The sequence below is a fragment of the Nicotiana tabacum genome, chromosome 4 (assembly GCF_000715075.1).
Source record: "Nicotiana tabacum cultivar K326 chromosome 4, ASM71507v2, whole genome shotgun sequence".
NCBI classification, from domain to species: domain Eukaryota; kingdom Viridiplantae; phylum Streptophyta; class Magnoliopsida; order Solanales; family Solanaceae; genus Nicotiana; species Nicotiana tabacum.
In genome coordinates, this window is record NC_134083.1 from 46746110 (window position 1) to 46767797 (window position 21688).

A 21688-nucleotide genomic window follows, 5' to 3' on the forward strand; every position below is an offset into this window, starting at 1 on the left:
AAGGCCCTGAGCAGCTTTGTGTTATGTGTATTGACTTGCGTGCGTAGTTGAATTCAGTTACTGGATGATTCGGATGATTTGGGACACTTAGTCCCTAAAACGGAAGCTTAAGTCTTAGGATGTTGACCGTAGTTAGAATTGTTGAAGACAACTCCGAAATGCAGTTCTGGCGGTTCCGTTAGCTCCGTTGGGTGATTTTGGACTTAGGAGCATGTCCGGATGGTGAATTTGAGGTCTGTAACTTATTTAGGCTTGAAATGGCGAAAGTCGAATTTTGCAGGCAAGTCCAAAATAACATAACAGAGCTGTTCCAACTCTCGGAATCGCATTCAGATCCCAATATCAAAAATCCTACTTCCGGACGGTTTTGAGAATTGTAAATTTTATAGAGATTTCCATTTCAAAAATTGTTAGATGTTATTTATTTATTGTTGTTATTCAGTAAATGTTAGGCTTACCTAGTCCCTAAGACTAGGTGCCATCACGATACCCAACGGAGGGGAATTTTGGCCGTGACATGAGGTTAGTGTAGAAGTAGAGATTATGAGAGAGGAATAGAAGGGAGATGAGTGCTTATCTTCGTCTGAGAGTGACTGCAATAGTGAAGAGTGTGTGTGTGGGTGAGGGGTTAGAAATATGCGTGCATGGACTGTTGCTTGTAGCTGTAGCAATATTGATAACTTTTTTCACATGGGTGGGCATCATTGTGTTGTTCTGGGAGAATAGAATTATAGTGAGTCGTCAAAACAGCTTGGGTAGCGATTGGAGGGTTTACTGCGGCATGCAAAGTTACGGTGGTAGTGTCTGGGAGAGATAATGATGAGGAGAAGTGTGTAGGGATTCTTTTGAGGTGTCACTTTGTGGTTCATTGATTGGTGTCACATGGCTAACTTGAGGTAATTGGTAGTGATGTAGAGTTGGGGGGCTAAGCTCCGTGTCTATTTTGTTGGTCATCTCTACTGTAGCTTGGTGGGCTACATGTAGAGTATCGTGAGAAGTGTAGGTGCATTATAATTAGGGTGGTCGGGTTGAAGTCTATGATAGTCTACTGGGCTTTTCCCTTTATTAATAGATTAATAGATGTTGGGTTATGAACTTGGTAATGGGCTTTTTGGTGGTTCGCTGACTTAGTATCAATTATAGAGTTAATTATGAATGGCCAATTTGGTGTTAAGTTGGTCGTCTAGTTGGGCTAGTTCAGAGAATTTGTTAGTGTTAGGGGAAGTGGGCTTGGAGTGGGGATGGCCAGACTGTGATTTCCAAGAGGAGGCCCATTAGGTTTGAAGAACATACCTGGATTATCTACAGAAGTAGATGTGGTCGCCTTTATGTGTGCCGCCGCCCTCTGAGAATCTGAATGGCCATGTCTTGTGGATGTTGCAATGTTGAGATTCGTTTTAGGTCTGTGGTAGGATCTTTTTGGGAAAGTGATAGGGTGCCACTCGTCCACAGTGTGAGTGTGAGATTATGGAATTAAAAGTTAAGGATCAAGTGTTGTGGGCAGGGGAGAGAGGGGCGGGGTGATAGTATAACGACAGTTCCAACTAGGGTGACCAAATCAACTGCATTTAGTTCATAATAGGTTGAGTCCTTTGGAAAGTAGGACCTGTTTATGCGAGCCAATATGCACGTGGGATTTAAGAGGTATTTCAAGAGGGACTTCTATGCATATACGAGCATATCTTCCCCTGGTGTCGTTGAAGTGCATGTGTCCACTTTTTGAAGTTGTCCAAGTTTGTTGCCCACTCGTTGCAAGATTTCTAGGTCATAAAACTCAGTGGTCAATTCTGGGAGATGAACCCATAGAGCTGAGTAGGTTCCCAATGGCGTACAGAGAAGAAATGGTTGAATATAAACCACGGCCTCCATGTAGAGCTTTGTGCATGTTGATCTCTTGCTTGAATTTTAAAGTATCACATCACTATGTTTAGTGGGTGGTATATCCTCAAAAGGTTTCCACAGTATGGTAAGTTTATGTTTGAGTAACTGGTGTATCACTTTCTTGCCAAAAACCTTGACTATGATGGAGAGCTTCAACGGGTGTAAAGACGGGATATATCTTCTGTTGAGAGAGGGATGAACGTATCAGAATTCACATTATTATCACTGTCATCTGTCAGGTCGAGGTCGTCATGTATGGATTGGTAATGTCATGACCCAATTCCATTATAGGCTGTGATAGCGCCCAACACCATTGTTAGGCAAGCCAACACTGATCAACTAGTAACTTTCCGCTTAGATAGATTTGAAAACGATAGCTTTTTCCTTATTTTATAAAACAAATATTTAGGATTTTGAAATTTTAACATAAATAAATGGAAGCAATTAGTAGTAATCGTAATCATGTGAGCAAACCAAAACCATAAGTCTACTAGTGTGTGTGCCAAGACCTGGTATCACAAGTATGTGGGCAATCTAGTAGAATATACAAAACAATGCTAGCCTACTATCTGAAAGGAAATGGACAGAAAATAAAAGAATATAAAAGAGACTCCAACTGGTGTAGAACGGCTCAAAAGGACAGCTCACCGGGAAGTCTTGAGCTGGGAAATCAGCCGATGCGCCGGACTAGTGGCCAGATGCTCCTGCCTCAAATCCTGTACAATCAAGTACAGAAGTATAGCGTGAGTACATAAAAATATGTACCCAGTAAGTATCCAGTCTAACGTCAAAGAAGTAGTGACGAGGGGTCGACTTCGACACTCACTACGGCTAACAATATAATAATATGTGATTCTAAATAAGCATGATACACAAAACTAACAATAAACTCAGAATAAGAAATAACTGTACAGTTCTTCCATCATATCTAAGAAACCAAAATACTTCATTCATTTTAAACAAATGATCTCTAAAACAGTAAATTTATACCAATTATAAAAAGGGCTTCCACTTCTATTATCACACACAAATTCCAGCGAGGACGTTCGGCCCGATCCAACATGAAAATATAAATTGTGCACTACCGAGGGTCGAACGGTGCGAATCATAGATGCATCTATTAACCTGCCGAGGCGAACGGCCCGCTCCCATGAGAGTAGTGGAAATAATCACCCCGCTCGTAGAATATACTTGTGACGCGGTTAAATATAAATATAACGTAAGTTTTCTCAATTCTTTTCAAAATATTAATTTACTTGAAACCTTTGAAATCTTGAAATCCTCAACTTAGTTCCTTCCAATGCAAATAAACAATTATGTTTAGATAATGGTACTCACAAAGCATGGTTTAAGCCAAAAACTACTCGGACATAACAAGATTAGTAGCTACGTACGAACTCTCATTACTTTGTGCGTACGTAGTCCCCACAAATAATTATACATTAATTAAGTTCACCTATGGGGAAATTTCATTCTGACATGGTTAGAAAAGAGACTTACCTCACTTTAAGGCCTACTTTCTGGTCCAAGCTTATGCCCAAACCCTTAATTTGGTGCCGAACAATCCAAAACTATCCAAATAGTGTAGAAACTAATCAATATAGTCTTAAAAGTTCATAACCCTACTATTTAAGTAATTTCCCAACCCTAAATGCAAGATTCCAAAAATTCACCCTCGGGCCCACGTGCTCAGATTCTAGAATTTTTCGAAGAAAGTTGTTACCCATAACCTTAGGAACATAAATATATGATTTTCATTAAGTTCCATAACCATTTTCGTGGTAAAACTCCATTTTTTATCAAAAACCTAGGTTTTCTTCTAAACCCAAGATTTTCACTAATTTACATGTTATAACCTACCCATAAACCATGTATTTAACTCACATTTGATAGGAATTACTAACCTCAACTAGTTGATGGAAATACCCTCTCTAACCAGCTCCAAACTTGCCCCCAAGAAGAGTAAGAAGTGAGCAAAAGTGCTCAAACCCCGATTTAAAACATCACTGCCCTTCAGTGACTTCCGCACCTGCAGTTACATTGGCGCATCTGCAGACAACTCGCACAGGTGCGAACCAAATCCAGACTGCCTCATCTCGCTTCTACGCCCATGTGATCGCACCTGTGGCCACGCATCAGCCACAAACGACGCGCACCTGCGACACTGCCCTCTCCTGCGATGCCTGCCTTCGCACCTGCGCTTTTGTAGGTGCGGTCCTTCTTCAGCTTATGCGATGGTTGGGCAGCCTATGCTGGGATGCATCTACGATCATGGGGATCGCACCTGCGTCTGACCAAGTGCAAGTGCGATTATTACAGCAGCTGGAGCTTCAGCTTTGGCTTCCAAATTCCAACTTGGTCCGAGCCTCGTTCGATTGACACTCGAGGCTCCGAGGCCCCGTCCGAACGTACCAACAAGTTTGAAATCATAAAATGGACTCGCTCGAACTCTCGTAATGCCCGAAACAACATTAAAACTAAGAATCACACCCTAAAACCAATTGAATCAAACTTAAGAACTTCAAGCTCTTCCATTTACTTCCAATGCGCCGAAACGTACTTATACTACTCGGAATGACACAAAATTTTGCGTGCAAATGGCACTACGGAACTATTCCCAGTCTCGAAATTCCGTTTGGACCTCGATATTACAAAAACCCGCTCCAAACCACATTTTAAAGAACTTCTAAAACCTTCAAGAACCAACTTTCCCTATTGGGCGCCAAACCACTCCTGGGTCATCCAAAACCCGATTCGAACATACGCCCAAGTCCGAAATCATCATACGAACCTATTGGAACCGTCAAATCCCAATTCCGAGGTCGTTTACTCAAAATATTGACCGAAGTCAAACTTGGCTTTTCAAGCCAACCTGAAGGAACCAAGTTTTCCGATTTCAACCCAAACTCTTCCAAATCCCGAACCAACCATCCCCGCATGTCATAAATCAGTAAAAGCATGCACTGGAAGTCTTATTTAGGGGAACGGGGTTCTAGAAAGCAAAACGACCAGTCGGCTCGTTACATTCTCCACCTCTTAAACAAACATTCATCTTCGAACGGGTTTAGATTCATACCTGAATTGCTGATTAAGTGTGGATATCTTCTCCGCATGTCCACCTCGGACTCCCAAGTCGCCTCCTCGACTGGTTGGCCCCTCCACTGAAACTTTACCACGGAAATCCTCTTGGACCTCAAATGGCAATCCTGCCTAGCAACAATAGCAACTGGCTCCTCCTCATAGCCCAAGCTCTCATCTAGCTGAATAGTGCTGAAGTCTAACACATGTGACATATAGGCATGGTACCTCCGGAGCATAGACACGTGAAAAACGGGATGAACCCCGGATAGGCTGGCAGGTAAAGCAAGCTCATAAACAACCTCCCCAACTCGCCTCAACACCTCAAATAGACCTATAAACCTTGGGCTCAACTTGCCGTTCTTTCCGAATCTCATAATACCTTTCATCGGCGAGACTTTCAAGAGAACCTTCTCGCCTACCATAAATGATACATCACGCGCCTTCTGATCTGCGTAACTCTTCTGTCTGGACTGTGCTGTGCGAAGTCGCTCCTGAATCAACTTTACCTATTCCAAGGCATCCTTCACCAGATCAGTACCAAATAACCTAGCCTCGTCGGGCTCAAACCATCCGATGGGAGAACGACATCGCCGACCATATAAAGCCTCAAATGGGGCCATCTCGATGCTGGACTGATAACTGTTGTTGTAAGCAAACTCGGCCAATGGCAAGAACTGATCCTACTGTTCCCCAAAGTCAATCACACATGCTCTCAACATGTCCTCCAATATCTGAAGTGTCTGCTCTGACTGTCTGTCGGTCTGTGGATGAAATGTTATGTTGAACTCTACACGGGTCCCCAACTCACTCTGTACGTCTCTCCAAAAATGTGAAGTGAACTGAGGGCCTCTATTTGATATGATGGAAACAGGCACACCGTGCAACCGAACTATCTCCCTAATATAAATCTGGGCCAATTTATCTGAAGTATAGGTAGTCACAACCGGAATGAAGTGTGCCGACTTGGTTAACCTATCGACAATGACCCAAACTACATCAAATTTCCGCAAGGTCCGCGGCAATCCAACTACAAAGTCCATAGTAATGCGCTCCCATTTTCACTCAGGTATAGTCATCTGCTGAAGTAGGCCACCTGGCCTCTGGTGTTCATACTTAACCTGCTGGCAATTTAAGCACCTAGCTACATACTCAACTATGTATTTCTTCATCCGCCGCCACAAATAATGTTGTCGCAGGTCACGATACATCTTCGTAGCACCTGCATGAATGGAATACCGAGAACTGTGTGCCTCTTCTAGAATCCTCTCCCTAAAGCCATCGACATTAGGAACACATAGGCGACCCTGGAGTCGCAGAACACCATCCTCTCCAATAGAAACCTCCTTGGCACCACCATGTAGTATCGTCTCTCTGAGAACTGCCAAATGTGGATCATCAAACTGCCGAGCCTTGATCTACCCCAATAATGAGGACTAGGGGACAACACATTCAAGAACTCGGCTAGGCTCTGAAATGTCCAACCTCACAAGTCTGTTAGCCAAGGACTGAATGTCCAAAGCTAGTGGCCTCTCCTCTGCTGAAATGAATGCCAAGCTACCCATACTCTCTGCCTTCCTGCTTAAGGCATTCGCGACCACATTTTCCTTGCCTGGATGATAAAGAATGGTGATGTCATAATCCTTCAGTAACTCAAGCCATCTACACTGTCTCAAATTGATATATCTTTGCTTGAACAAATGTTGTAAGTTGCGATGATCAGTATAAACCTCACATGATACCCCAAACAGATAATGCCTTCATATCTTAAGAGCATGGACAATCGCGGCCAACTCCAAGTCGTGCACAGGGTAATTCTTCTCATGGATCTTCAGCTGACATGAAGCATATGCAATAACTCGCCCCTCCTACATCAAGACACAACCCAAGCCAACGCGTGAAGCGTCGTAATAAATCGTCTATATCCCCGAACCGGAAGGCAACACTAGAACTGGTGCTGTGGTCAAAGCTGTCTTGAGCTTCTGAAAGATCGCCTCACAATCACTGGACCAACGGAATGGAGCACCCTTCTGGGTCAATCTAGTCAAAGGCGCCGCAATGGATGAAAAGCCTTGCACAAACCGGCGATAATAACCTGCTAAACTCAGGAAACTCCTGATCTCAGTCACTGAAGTGGGACGAGGCCAACTCTGAACTGCCTCAATCTTCTTGGGATCCACCTTAATACCTTTTCCTGATACAATATGCCCCAAGAATGCCACAAACTCAAGCCAAAACTCACACTTGGAGAACCTAGCATATAACATCGGTTCTCGCAAGGTCTGAAGTACCACTCTCAAATGCTGCTCGTGCTCCCCCAGGCTATATGAGTAAATCAAGATGTCATCAATGAAGACGATAACGAAGGAATCAATATAAGGCCTGAACACCCGATTTATCAAATCCATAAATGCCGCTGGGGCATTAGTCAAGCGAAAGGATATCACTAAAAACTCATAATGACCATATCTGGTACGGAAGGCAGTCTTTAGAATATCCGAGTCCCGGATCTTCAACTGATGGTACCCCGATCTCAAGTCGATCTTAGAAAACACCCTAGCACCCTGCAACTGGTCAAACAAATCATCAATACGCGGCAACGGGTACCTGTTCTTGATGGTAACCTTGTTCAACTGGCGGTAATCAATGCACATCCGCATAGTTCCATCTTTCTTCTTCAATAATAACACTGGTGTACCCCAAGGTGATACACTCGGTCTGACAAACCCCTTTGCCAATAACTCCTCAAGATGCTCATTCAACTCCTTCAGCTCTTTCGAAGCCATACGGTACGGTGAGATAGATATAGGCTGGGTACCTGGAGCCAAATCAATACAGAAATCAATATCATGATCTGGCGGCATGCCTGGAAGGTCAAAAGGAAACACATTAGCAAATTCTCGAACTACTAGCACTGAATCAATCATCGGAGACTCCGCGGTGGTATCCCGAACATATGCTAGATACGCCAAAAAACCCTTCGTGACCAGATGTCGAGCCTTCAAAAAAGAGATAACCCGACTAGATATAATAACGGAGGAACCATTCCACTCTAATCTCGGCAACTCTGCCATCGCTAAAGTAACAGTCTTGGCATGACAATCAAGGATGACATGATATGGGGATAACCAGTCCATGCCCGGGATGACCTCAAAGTCGATCATATCAAGTAACAGAAGGTCTGCTCTAGTCTCGTAACCACAGAATGTAACCACACAGGACCGGTAAATCCGATCCACAACTACAGAATCGCCCACATGAGTGGACACATAAACATGAGTACCCAAGGACTCACGAGGAATAACCAGGAAATGAGCAAACAGAGATGACACATATGAATAGGTAGACCCTGGATCAAATAATACCGAAACATCCCTACCGCGTACAAAAATAATACCTGTGATCATGGCATTTGAGGCCACTACATCTGGTCTGGCCGGAAAAGCATAGAATCTAGCTAGAGCACCGGCTGGCTGGCCTCCGCCTGGCTGAACAATAGCTGGCTGACCTCCCCCTGCCTGGCCTCCACCTCTAGGACGACCCCTACCTGCCTGTCTTGTGCCTCTAGGCAGTCGGATGGCTGGTGTTGTAATCATAGGCTGATGACCCTGTTGTACTGCCTTGCCCCGAAGTCTGGGACAAAATCTCTTCATGTGACCCAGATCCCCACACTCATAACAACCCCGCAGTGTCATAGACTGTTGTCCCGAAGTCTGACCCTGATGGCCTGAATACCCACTAGAAGAACCCTGGATGGCTGGTGGGCGGTATACACTCTATGGCATGGCACTGAAGTAGGCACTGGAGGAACCCTGATGAACTGGTAGGCGATAAGAACTCTCTCGCATAGCACTGAAATAGGGTCGTGCTGGAGCACCCCCTCGAGGAGGTGGTGGTGCTGGATATGTGGGCCTGCTAGGCTGAACCCTCCCAAACTGACCTCTGCCCCTAGCCGGGGCACCTCTAAACTCTCCCGAGAATCGGGTCCTCTTGTCCTGCTGCATCTTCTCTCTACCCCTCTAGCGGTAGCCCTTAATCCTCCGAGCAATCTCTACTACTAGCTGATAATCAGTACCCATCTCAAACTCCCTGGCCATGCTAGCCCGAATACTGGGGTGTAACCCCGCAACAAATCTCCACACTCTCTCTGCGTCCGTAGGAAGTATCATAAGTGCATGGCATGACAACTCAGAAAATCTCACCTCATAATCGGTCACAGACATCTGACCCTGCTCGAGCTGCTCAAACTAACACCGCAACTCTTCCCTCTAAGAGGGTGGAATATACATGTCCAATAGAAGCCGTGTAAACTGATCCCAAGTCATGGGAGGAGAACCCGTTTGTCTGCCAAGAAGGTAAGACTGCCACCATCTACGGGCCTTGCCCTCCAGCTGAAAAGCGGTGAAATCTACTCCATGGGACTCCAATATCCTCATGTTATGCAGCATGTTCCTGTATCGATCAAGTCCTCATGCCGCTCACCCACGAAGATAGGAGGGTGTAGCCTAGTCAATCTATCCAGTAGCTTCTGCGGATCGCCGCCCACAGCTGGTCTAGGCTCAAGTGCTGCTGCGGCAACTGGCTGGGCCCCGCCCACGGGTAGTGTGCCCGGAGTCTAATATACTACAGCTGCGTGCCCAGGAGCCTGAGCAATAGGGGTTTGTGCACCCCCTCCTGCCTGAGATGTGGCTGGGTCTGCTGGAAATAAACCAGTCTGAGTCATAGTGTCCATGAACCGCAGCATACGGCCCATGACCTCCGGAAAGCCCGGTGCTGTCATGAAATCTACCGGGGCTGGCTCTGGAACAGGCACCTCGCCCTGCTCCTCCATGATGGGATCCTCCACTAGATCCGTTGTTGGTGCTACTGGGGCAGCTCTGGGACGCCCTCATCCCGTCCCTCGGGCCGGTGCCCTCCCCCAGTCTCTGCCTCGACCTCTAGCAACGGGGGGAGCAGCTCCTCCTGGGTCTGGAACATTTGTTGTACGCGTCCTCACCATCTGTGAGAGAATAGAAGGAAGAAACTTAGTATACCATCAATTGCACGATAGGAGAAGAATAAAGAGTAGTTTCCTAACACCCTATAACCTCTCGAAGATAAGTACGGACGTCTCCGTACCGATCCGCAAGACTCTACTAGGACTGCCTATGACTTATGGACCTACATGAACCTAGTACTCTGATACCATATTGTCACGACCCAATTCCATTATAGGCAGTGATGGCGTCCAACACCATTGTTAGGCAAGCCAACACTGATCAACTAGTAACTTCCCGCTTAGATAGATTTGAAAACGATAGCTTTTTCCTTATTTAAAAAAAAAAAGATTTAGGAGTTTGCAATTTTAACATAAATAAATGGAAGCAATTAGTAGTAATCGTAATCATGTGAGCAAACCAAAACCATAAGTCTACTAGTGTGTGTGCCAAGACCTGGTGTCACAAGTATGTGGGCAATCTAGTAGAATATACAAAACAATGCTAGCCTACTATCTGAAAGGAAATAGACAGAAAATAAAAGAACATAAGAGAGACTCCAGCTGCTGTAGAACGGCTCAAAAGGACAGCTCACCGGGAAGTCTTGAGCTGGGAAATCAGCCGATGCGCCGGACTAGTGGCCAGATGCACCTGCCTCAAATCCTGTACAATCAAGTACAAAAGTGTAGCATGAGTACATAAAAATATGTACCCAGTAAGTATCCAGTCTAACCTCGAAGAAGTAATGACAAGGGGTCAACTTCAACACTCACTAGGGCTAACAATATAATAATATGTGATTCTAAATAAGCATGATACACAAAACTAACAATAAACTCATAACAAGAAATAGCTGTACAGTTCTTTCATCATATCTAAGAAACCAAAATACTTCCTTCATTTTAAACAAATAATCTCTAAAACAGTAAATTTATACCAATTATAAAAAAGGCTTCCACTTCTATTATCACACACAAATTCCAGTGAGGACGTTCGGCCCGATCTAACATGAAAATATAAACTGTGTACTGCCGAGGGTCGAACGACGCGAACCATAGATGCATCTATTAACCTGCCGAGGCGAACGACCAGCTCCCATGAGAGTACTGGAAATAGTCACCCCGCTCGTTGAATATACTTGCGACGTGGTTAAATATAAATATAACGTAAGTTTTCTCAATTCTTTTCAAAATATTAATTTACTTAAAACCTTTGAAATCTTGAAATCCTCAACTTAGTTCCATCCAATGCAAATAAACAATTATGTTCAGATAACGATACTCATAAAGTATGGTGTAAGCCTAGAACTACCCGAACATAACAAGATTAGTAGCTACGTATGGACTCTCGTCACTCCGTGCGTACGTAGCCCCCACAAATAATCATACATTAATTAAGTTCACCTATGGGGAAATTTTCCTCTTACAAGGTTAGAAAAGAGATTTACCTCGCTTTAAGGCCTACTTTTCGATCCAAGCTTATGCCCAAACCCTCAATTTGGTGTCGAACAATCCAAAACTATTCAAATAGTGTAGAAACTAATCAACATAGGCTTAAGAGTTCATAACCCTACTATTTAAGTAATTTCCCAACCCTAAATACAAGATTCCTAAAATTCACCCCCGGGCCCACGTGTCCGGATTCTGAAAAATTTCGAAGAAAGTTGTTACTCATAACCTTAGGAGCATAAATATATGATTTTCATTAAGTTCCATAATCATTTTCGTGGTAAAACTCTATTTTTTATCAAAAACCTAGGTTTTCCTCTAAACCCATAATTTTTACTAATTTACATGTTATAACCTACCCATAAACCATGTATTTAACTCACATTTGATAGAAATTACTTACCTCAACTAGTTGATAGAAATTCCCTCTCTAACCAGCTCCTAAATCGCCCCCAAGAAGAGTAAGAAGTGAGCAAAAGTGCTCGAACCCTGATTTAAAACATCACTGCCCTTCAGCGACTTCCGCACCTGCGGTTAAATTGGCGCACCTGCAATTCCGCTTATGCGGACAACTCGCGCAGGTGCGGACCATCTGCCTCATCTCGCAACTGCGCCCAGGTGATCGCACCTGCCGCCACACATCAGCGACAAACGACGCGCACCTGCGACACTACCTGCTCTTGCGATGCCTGCCTTCGCACTTGCGCTTTCGCAGGTGCGGTCCTTCTTCCGCTTCTGCGATGGCTGGGCAGCCTACGATGGGACGCATCTGCAATCATAGGGCTCGCACCTGCGAGCTCGCACCTACGGCTGACCAAGTGCAGGTGTGATTATGACAGCAGCTGGAGCTTCAGTTTTGGCTTTCAAATTCCAACTTGGTCCTAGCCTCGTTCGATTGTTACTCGGGGCTCCGGGGCCCCGTCCGAATGTTCCAATAAGTTTGAAATCAGAAAATGGACTCGCTCGAACTCTTGGAACTCCCGAAATAACATTAAAACTAAGAATCACACCATAAAACCAATTAAATCAAACTTAAGAACTTCAAGTTCTTCAATTTACTTCCAATGCGCCGAAACGTACTTATACTACTCGGAATGATACCAAATTTTGCGTGCAAGTCTTAAATGACACTACGAAACTATTCCCGGTCTCAGAATTCCGTTTGGACTTCGATATTATCAAAACCCTCTCCAAACTACATTTTAAAGAACTTATAAACCTTCAAGAACCAACTTTCACTATTGGGCGCCAAAATGCTCCCAGGTCATCCAAAACCCAATCTGAACATACGCCCAAGTCTAAAATCATCATACGAACCTATTGAAAATGTCAAATCCCGATTTCGAGGTCGTTTACTCAAAATGTTGACCGAAGTCAAACTTGACTTTTCAAGCCAACCTTAAGGAACCAAGTGTTTCGATTTCAACCTAAACTCTTTCAAATCCCGAACCAACCATTCCCGCAAGTCATAAATCAGTAAAAGCATGTACGAGAAATTTTATTTAGGGGAACAAGGTTCTAGAAAGCAAAACGACAGTTCAGGTCGTTACAGGTAAGCAGTGGGGCAGGTGGAGAGTTGGGTATTGGAGACTAGTATCTGTAGGAAGGTTGGTATGGTAGAAGGGGACGTTGGCTGGTCGACGTGCATATTAGTTATGTCAGGAGGATCTGGAGTATTGAGTATAGTAGTTATGAGATTTTGGGCCATGATCAGTAGTGTAGCATAAAGGAAAAGATCTGTGACTGGGAAGTGTTGATGTGATGAAATAAGAGGAGAAAGTTAGAGAGACGTAGGAGCTTCACTCTCTACCAACATTATATCTAGCAAGGTTGCTTCTCTCATCATTAATTTGAAAAAGTTGTATACGATTGCCCTTATCTTAAATGTACTTTTGAAGGAAAATTGTGTATGAAAAGGCATACATGTTTAGAAATGATTTATCAAAAAAAAGAAAGTCAAAATACTTTATGTATTAGATTAAGAATCGTTTGGTTGGTGAATAAGTTATATCAAAATTATAATATGAAAATTAAATAATAAAAAATTATATAGTGACTATTTTTATATTGATAGATTTTTGACTTATTTGAAAAATAAGATATATGAGGTATAATATGAAATATGTGTTTGATTTTATGCCAAATAAATTGTTATAAATTTGTATTTCTAATTTATCCTTAGACTAAAGGACATTGAGAGAAAGCCTTAAAGAATTCCATATTGGTCATTTAAGTATTTTATTCTACCATTATTAATTCCATGATTGTTATCTCATATTGAAGATGATATAAAAATAAAACCACAATTATGCTATAACTAATCTTAGGATTGTTAATGGTAAAATAAGAATTTAAATCAAATACGAAATAAAATAATGCTACATTTTTATCTGAGGATTGCTATCAGTTATCCTATAAATCAAATGATCACTAACTGTCTATATCTCAATATGTTATTTCAAGCAAAATTCAGGATAAATTTTTCCTTGAATATCTATGGATTTAATTTTTTTATATTGAATTTAAGTAGTTCTTTTTGGATCTAAGTAATTGAATGCCAAATTAAGATATTTTCACTAAAATATGGACTTTTGGTTCAACAGTTTCAATAGTGTGTGTTTTACTTCTTCCTTTTATAGAATATTAAATTTATAGAAAACATATTTGTAGAATGTGGCTTAAGGATAAAGCATATAAGTCATATACGCCGCATGTTGCTTATAAATTGCATTTTTCGAACACAATTTATAAGTCATATTTGCTATATGTAATTTATAATTCTCATTTAGCATTGTATTTTATAATTTATTGATTGCGATTTGTGTTTGCTAACTGAGTTTAAAAATATCCTTATTCAGATCCTTAATCATTACATTTTTTAAAAATATTTTAGCTCTTTATTTATAATTTTCCAGTTTAAAATATGGTTTCCCCTATACAAAGGAATGAGTTACTCTCCAATATAACACAACACACTTTACAAAAATATTCAACTATAAATCAATATTAAGTATGTATATGCATCAGTAAATTTCTACATTTATCAAAATAAATAATAATCATTAATTAAGGGTTACTATAAGAGGATAAACCGTTTTTTAATTTAATAAGTCATTTTTTATTGATGAAATTTAAATAAAAATTTATCTATACTATATTAAAAGTATGAAGGCCCTTAGCGAAATATCATTCGTTTTTTTACTATTTAAAATTAGATTTCACACTAGACAAAATAGTCATCTAATTATTTCCCAAAATTTTAAGACTTTGAAATAAATTAAGTTTTGTTTATTAAACTCTTCCTTAAATGAACTATTTAAGAAAATCTAATATTTAAAACAATATCACTTCAATTCAAATAAACACATAAAATTGAATACAAACGAAAATATCCCAACTTTTACCGAACATATCTACAACCAATTGAAATGAAGGGATAATCATTAAATCATACTTAGTACTTATATAATTAAATAAGGAAACATATATAAATGTTGTAGCTATATACGTATGTAATAGGAGTCCAAAAATAAAACACTCATCTACAAATTATAAATAGGGAAATACCGCATATGTATAGGAAAATAGTGCATTCTTTATTGAAATAATTAGATAAATGGGGTCAATAATTATTATTTTAAAAAGTATGTCTTTTTCTTTAACTTTTTTTTATAATAACCCAAATAATAAAATTTATATAATTCCTTAAAAAATTGTACTAATTATAAAACGCATTCAATTATAAAACGCATTCAATTAGTGCGAATTATAAAACGCATTCAGTTTCGCCCAGCCCAACAGATGGGGCGACGGATAATTGGGTTCCGTTTCCAACAATTCTGTATTCGACCTACAGAAAAGAGGATCATTTAGCAGTGATACCATGGTACTTTTATCTTCTATTTCAACTTCCCTGTAATGATAATATGATATTCCCCTAGGTGATTTTTAACTGTATAATTTTTAGGTTAATGGATGTTGATAGGTAAGTGTAGGATTGTCAATTGTTCTGCTCCTTTATCATCAAAAGAGCCGTTCTTATTCAGTTCATCATTGGTTTTACAGAATTAGCTACAATATATAAGTAAATGTTACCTTATCTACTATACTTATTTCTGTATTCACAGTTTTGGCTTCATGAATTGACAATTATTCTTTTCCAGTTATCGCTATTTTATTCATTTATAATGTGTAGGCTGCGGCTTTGTATTTGCATTTCTGAGATGAAGGGTTTCTTCTAGGAAAAGCAATGCTCACTGACACTGGTTGAATTCTAAGAAATTAAAAATGTTTCGTGCATCATACTTAAAAGTGATCAACTTTATAGGAGCTTGTTATTCATGGTCAAGAATAAATTCTTTGATTTTCTGATGTAGGATTAGTTGATTCAAGAGTAGAGGAAATAGGAAAGGAGAAGAAAGCAATAAAAATATGGTTCTATGCTTAATTTCGTCCAGCTCGATTTTCACTCTGCAGCCTGGACGTTCTAGATGTCTTCCCAAATGTATGGGAGTCCAGAATAATGGGAGATATCTCATGAGTGAGGTGGATGTTACGAGGCATAAGATTGTCCCTTCTGCTAGGGTAGATACAGTTGGTTTGGAGGTTTTTGTAGTTTCAGACTTGCATACAGAATACCCGGAGAACATGGAGTGGGTAAAGGGTTTACCTAGAAAGGGGAAGAAAAAGGACGTTCTGCTCGTTGCTGGAGATGTTGCAGAGACTTATGAGAAGTTTGTATTAACAATGTCCCTCTTGAAGGCTAGTTTTGAGCATGTGTTCTTTGTGCCCGGAAACCACGACCTTTGGCTCCGTAGGGAGAAAGAGAATTATGTAAGCAAGCTTTTCTTCATAACGTTCCATGAAGATGTGATTTACAGAGTTTAATTCAAATGTACTGTGTAGAATTGCATCATATGTCACTAGTTGTTGTTGTGATTTTGCATTCATGTGTCATTGTATTCTGTTAAAATGGTTTTGTGACATTATGGAATCCCGTCACTAATGGAGGGATTTTTAACTGAGCAGAAATTCTCCTTTTGAAGCATTTATGGCTGCAGTTTCTTATGCATGTCCCTTTCTCAGTCAACGACATTGCCTTTTAGACAGTCTTATTAAGTTTAGGTCTCAAAAGCTTCGTCCATGCAGAAAAAGTAACACTTTAAGAATGAACATTGGTGGTGTTTCCTCTTCTCTTTTCTTTTTTCCCTCTTCTGCTGCCATTGAAGTAGAGTACTGCTTTTCCTGCTATAATGGTAGTTTTGTAAAACTAAAAGCAATACAACGTGATTAATGTGATGCATCCTCTGTATTCAGGTTGATTCTCTTCAAAAGCTGAATAAAATGCTTGATGCATGTCAGACGCTTGGAGTGGAAACTAATCCTAGTGTCATTGATGGTTTGGCAATTATTCCTCTATTCTCATGGTACCACGAGGTAAATGTTACTGTACAATAGCAAAACTATTTCCTTTTTGCAGCTGGGTCATTTTATGCACATCTTGATGTCATTTCTGCTTGATCCCAGAGCTTTGATAGAGAAAAGGACATAACCGGCATCCGCATTCCATCTTTGGAGCTGGTGATTCACTTTCTTTCTCCTTGTAAGGACTAACAATCTTTTAATTCGATGATATGTTAGCCTCTTCCTTGTCCCTTGTTTCGAGATAGACAGAAGATGAGCAAGTTGAGTGTGCCAATCTTTAGCTTACTGACAACTGAAATGAACAGCTCTCCTTGTTATCACTGAAATTCGCCTGAAAATAAGTCAATCAATAGCTCTTCCATCTCTGATCTCACATAGTGCTCTGAAGTGATGTGCATTCCATTGCAATTCGTTTTTTTCAATAAAAGATTCCAGATTGCTCCAAGGAAAATGTGCCCATTACCTTGGGGTGACTTCAAGTACTCTCCGTGATGGGTAGGTGAGTATATGGGGATAATAGTTGACATTTGCAAGTCAATTGCTCATCTTCTTTTGCGTTTTATTTGTTTAACTATCTTAGTGACTCTTCTTTTTGTGGTTGCTTTGGATGCACTTTCACTGTTCTGAGCCTGTTCATTTTGCTACTTGTATTGCAACATTTCTCTATGTTTTTTGTGAGTTTGCAGTGCTCAGACAGTTATATTTTGTTCTTTCAACAAGTTTCTATTACACAGTTAATAGAAACTGATTTATGTGATAGTAGTTTACTGATTGTGTCTTCTATGCTAGTACAGTGTAATTCACCCTCACCAATTTTTGCACAGGCATGTAAGGACTTTCGTGCATGCAAGTGGCCTGATGGACTTATAAATGGAGATAACTCCCTTGCTGCCCATTTTGATGCCATGAATGACAAGAATCAGGATACACTCCAGGAAATGCTGGCAAGATGCAATCAAATAATTTCATTCTCACACTTCGTTCCAAGGTTAGTGAGTACATCAGGCTATTTCAAAATCTCTTTGGGTTGCTAGTCTAAAATTTGGTCGATTATGGTTGAAAAGCCTCAGTCTTGCGCTACAGTAGAGGCTTCTTGTAGGATTTCACGATGTTCTTGAAGGGCGGACCAGAAATGCAGTGGGTCAACTTTATCTGGATGAGGGATTACTTTTTATCAGCTAAAAATGTGATTTCACTGCAGTTGCTTCTTATTGACCATAACTAGCCACCGTAAGCGAGCATAAATTTCGTAAACTATAACAAGATGAGTTGGAACACTTATGTTTAAGTTTTCATAATGTGGGGCTAATTGACATTTTCATTGACTGGAGATGACTTCTTTAGAGTGATTAATTATGCTGAACAGATCTTACTCACTTGTGCTCAAGGGCGGATTTAGGAGGGCGAAAGGGGTTCGCCCGAACCCCCTTCGCCGGAAAATTACACTGTACATATAAGACAAAATCCATTTTGTCTATATATATTATATTTTGAACCCCATTGACACAACCCAAAAGCATAGCTCAATGGTCAAGGGAGTTCAAAACCTTTGTGAGGTTGCTGGTTCAATTCCCATTCCCACAGTCTGTTTTAATTTTTAACTTTTTCTTTCTTTACCCCCTTAGTGATAATCTTACCTCCGCCACTGCTTGTGCTGCCTTCTTTGGTCTGACGATTATTGTTACTGGACGTAGTTCTTTCTCCTCCATGACTTCTTGTATTGAGTTGAAAGAATATATTGATACGTTCATTTTCATTTGGTAGAATGTTTTGAATCTAGTGTATTTTCTCTGTACCATTTTTTGACGAGGGTATTATTTGGATTGCTCAGTTCTTCTGAAAAATCTTTAGGTATAGAATGTAATAATGCCTTCCTCTTTTCTTGTCTTGCTTACTGCTCCTTTCATCAATACATGCATCAAGATAGATGGACTTCTTTTTCCTTTTCTTAGGGTTGTTTTTTTTTTGTGGTGGTGGTGTGTGTGTGTGTGTGTGGGGGGGGGGGGATATGGGAGAGAGAAGAGGGCGCAATGGATACTTAAAAACTTAACATTCTTCAAAGTAGTGGACATTCCACCTCACTGACACTACTAGCTTACTCCATAGAATCAAGGTTCAAGAAGATTATGTGTAAAATCATATCTTTCAGGGCAGCAATATTGCATCTTACAGGAGTTATCACTCTAATGAAAGCATCGCGTCATATTTCCCAACTTAATGGACTTTGATAACAACATGCTTTACTAGCATGTACAGTTTACTGTCATTGGTGTCGTCTCCCAAGCTTGTGTCAAGCGTTAATAATTAATAATTAATACTCTCTCTTCAATGGTCTCAGATTACGTTGTGCTAAGCTAAATGATAGTAGTAGTTTTTGTCACCAATGTGTTATACCGAGAGTCGAGAGATCAAGAATATGAAAAAAAATGCTGAAAATTTATCCTTTTGTCATATTAACAAGGATAAAAGAATACATTGAAAGATCTCCGTCACTCTCCTTTTTACTGTTCTCTCTAATGTTGTATTGGGGAGCATACACCCTTGACTGTCCAATATTACTACAGGACCTAACTACAGTATCATAGTGCTTTCTCTCCACCACTTTTTTTCATCCTTTTCTCTTGCTGTCTCTCCCCCTTCCAAAGCAATTGTGGTCACGAGGCATGCATTACTTGTTGTATAATACTGTATCACTATATGGTGCTTCCTCTAGGATTTTTCTCGCTTTATGTAGGGGAGAGGTATATGTCCTCCATGTAGGTAATTAACGTGAGTAGCTAGCTATCTTTAACAAGAAAACTATGTGGAAACTCGGCCCTTTGGTTGGTGGGTTACATGTTGTTTCAATAACTCTCATGCATCATTTATCTTCTGTTTGTTGTTTTTCCTATTAATATGGGATTTCTCCAGGGAAAGTACATGAGTAGCTTGATACAAAAATTCTTTGAACTGAATTAAAATTAGATGTAGTCCCCTTCTCAGAACAGTGTAGTATATTCTCCAGCTTTTAAATATATTTGTCCGATAGATTGCAGTCCTTAAACATCTTATGCTGATGATTTCGTTGCTGTACTCTGATTGGACTGTTTATTGTCACCTCTTTGCAGACTAGAGCTTTGTCCAGAGAAGAGAATGCTTTTCTATCCCAACCTTCCAAAGATGATTGGTTCTGACTTTCTTGAGGCCCGAATAAGATACATACATGGAGCTAGAGGGAGCACAAAAGCTTGTCATATTTTTGGTCACACCCACTTCTGCTGGGATGTCCAGCTTGACGGTATCAGGTGTGTTCTGTTCTTGGATGCATTAGACTGCTCAAAGACATTAAATGTCTGCTTGTTTTTTTATTTTTTTTTGAGAAGGTAACATATTCAGTATATCCATAAATATCCTTGTTCTTCTTTCAAGGAGCTTAAAACATCTAGAATTGAAACAGGATCATCTATGTATTCTGATTTACACCAAAAAAAAACACAGAATACACTTCATCTTAATTTTCTGGAGAGGGTTGCTTATATCTTCAAAACATCTCGAGTTCCTTTCCTTCCAAACTGTCCACCAAATAGTTGCGGGGACAATTTTCCATCTGTCTTTGTTGTGGTAAAGCTTGCCCCGGAGTTCCAGCTTAGTAAGATTAAATGCCTGCTAGTTGTAAGGAGTTTTTAATTGAAGCAAAATGTAGTGTGCATGAGTGTTAGATTATTTTCCTCTGAGTTCTGGTCTTAGAATATGTTGATGGAGAAGACGGAAACGTGACTTAATATTATAGTATAATTTTTGAAAATGCGGCCAAACTTAATTGTATTAGATCTTGCCGTGAAAATCATGCATCTGGCTGGAAACATACTCTATGAAACGAAGAAGATACTCCTTTAAAAAATTATGTAATATATCTGATGAAACCTGAATAGTACTAATCTTGCAAGAATTTTAGTTTTTTAAATATCTCATTGCCTTTAGCATATCATGTTTCTGTAACTTACTAATCCAAATGGACTAATCCAAATGGCTTCCCCATTTATTTAGAATCACTTTGAACTCCTACAAAATGTAAAGTATAACCTTCACATAGAAGAACAGAATAAAGCAGCTTCAAAAGAACTAGTCAAGTTATATCCCCATTCTATTACAGAGTAGAACTGAGTTGTTATGTTATGGTAACACGTTTTGGAGGATAAAAAAAGCTTGAGGGATTGTTTGGCTGCAGGTATGTGCAGGCGCCATTAGCGTATCCAAGAGAGCGGAAAAGAAGAATGAATGGAGGAGAAGACTGGCTGCCATTTTGCATTTACTCAAATAGTAAACTTACAGAGAGTATGTCTCCTTGTTATTGGTCTGATTATTATGCCTCCAATCCTAGAACCCCTGATGTAACTGAACTTGCTCCATGGGTTGCCAGATTCTACGGCAAACTTTAGCAATCTCTAAGTAAGAATGCTATTTTATGTACTGCAGTATTTCATTTTGTAATTTGTTTCCATCTACCTAGCCATGGCATTCATCCAGTTCTACCACCATCTGTCGTCAAATATTCCGTTCAGACTTTTACCTCAACTGGCAAAGGGAATTTCTAACAGTTTAACTTATTAACTCAGCTCCATACATCCATGAGTTTCTTGAGCAAATAGAACAGAGGGAGTACAAGTAACTAGATCAGACCTCTGGTTCACTAGAGGTAGAGAACATTTAATATTATACTGCTAGTCACTACTCACTAGTGTGTACCCCTATCAACAAACCAATGAAATCCCTTTGAATTTATCTTCGCGTCCTAGCATAAGGTCATTTTTTTGAATGGAAAAAAAAGCTAAATGTTCTGCATTGTACCATGTTGAGTTCTCTTAGTTTAGGTATGCAACTAAGAAAGTTTCTTCGCAGAAA

At 40.3% G+C, this 21688-nt stretch overlaps 1 protein-coding gene across 2 annotated transcripts; it reads left to right on the forward strand.

Annotated features, from left to right (window-relative positions):
- Window positions 1-15147: 15147 nt before the first annotated feature.
- On the forward strand, window positions 15148-21289 carry LOC107811186 (uncharacterized). 2 transcript variants are annotated; one of them, XM_016636069.2, is made up of 7 exons: window positions 15148-15269; window positions 15760-16216; window positions 16700-16819; window positions 16910-16963; window positions 17632-17795; window positions 19915-20091; window positions 21015-21289. In XM_016636069.2, exons 2-7 carry the CDS (start codon window positions 15815-15817, stop codon window positions 21223-21225), a joined length of 1128 nt encoding a protein of 375 aa, XP_016491555.1. In that variant the 5' UTR covers window positions 15148-15269; window positions 15760-15814; the 3' UTR covers window positions 21226-21289. The 2 variants fall into 2 exon arrangements, with proteins under 2 accessions (XP_016491555.1, XP_016491556.1); XM_016636070.2 differs by lacking the exon at window positions 15148-15269 and adding an exon at window positions 15273-15368.
- The last annotated feature ends 399 nt before the right edge of the window (window positions 21290-21688 follow it).

Excerpts from the sequence above, each read along its gene's own strand:
- LOC107811186 (XM_016636069.2), top strand. The coding sequence starts at position 15,815 with ATGGTTCTATGCTTAATTTCGTCCAGCTCGATTTTCACTCTGCAGCCT. Across the intron at positions 16,964-17,631 it reads GCATTCCATCTTTGGAGCTG|GCATGTAAGGACTTTCGTGC; the intron begins GTGATTCACTTT and ends ATTTTTGCACAG. Across the intron at positions 17,796-19,914 it reads TTCTCACACTTCGTTCCAAG|ACTAGAGCTTTGTCCAGAGA; the intron begins GTTAGTGAGTAC and ends ACCTCTTTGCAG.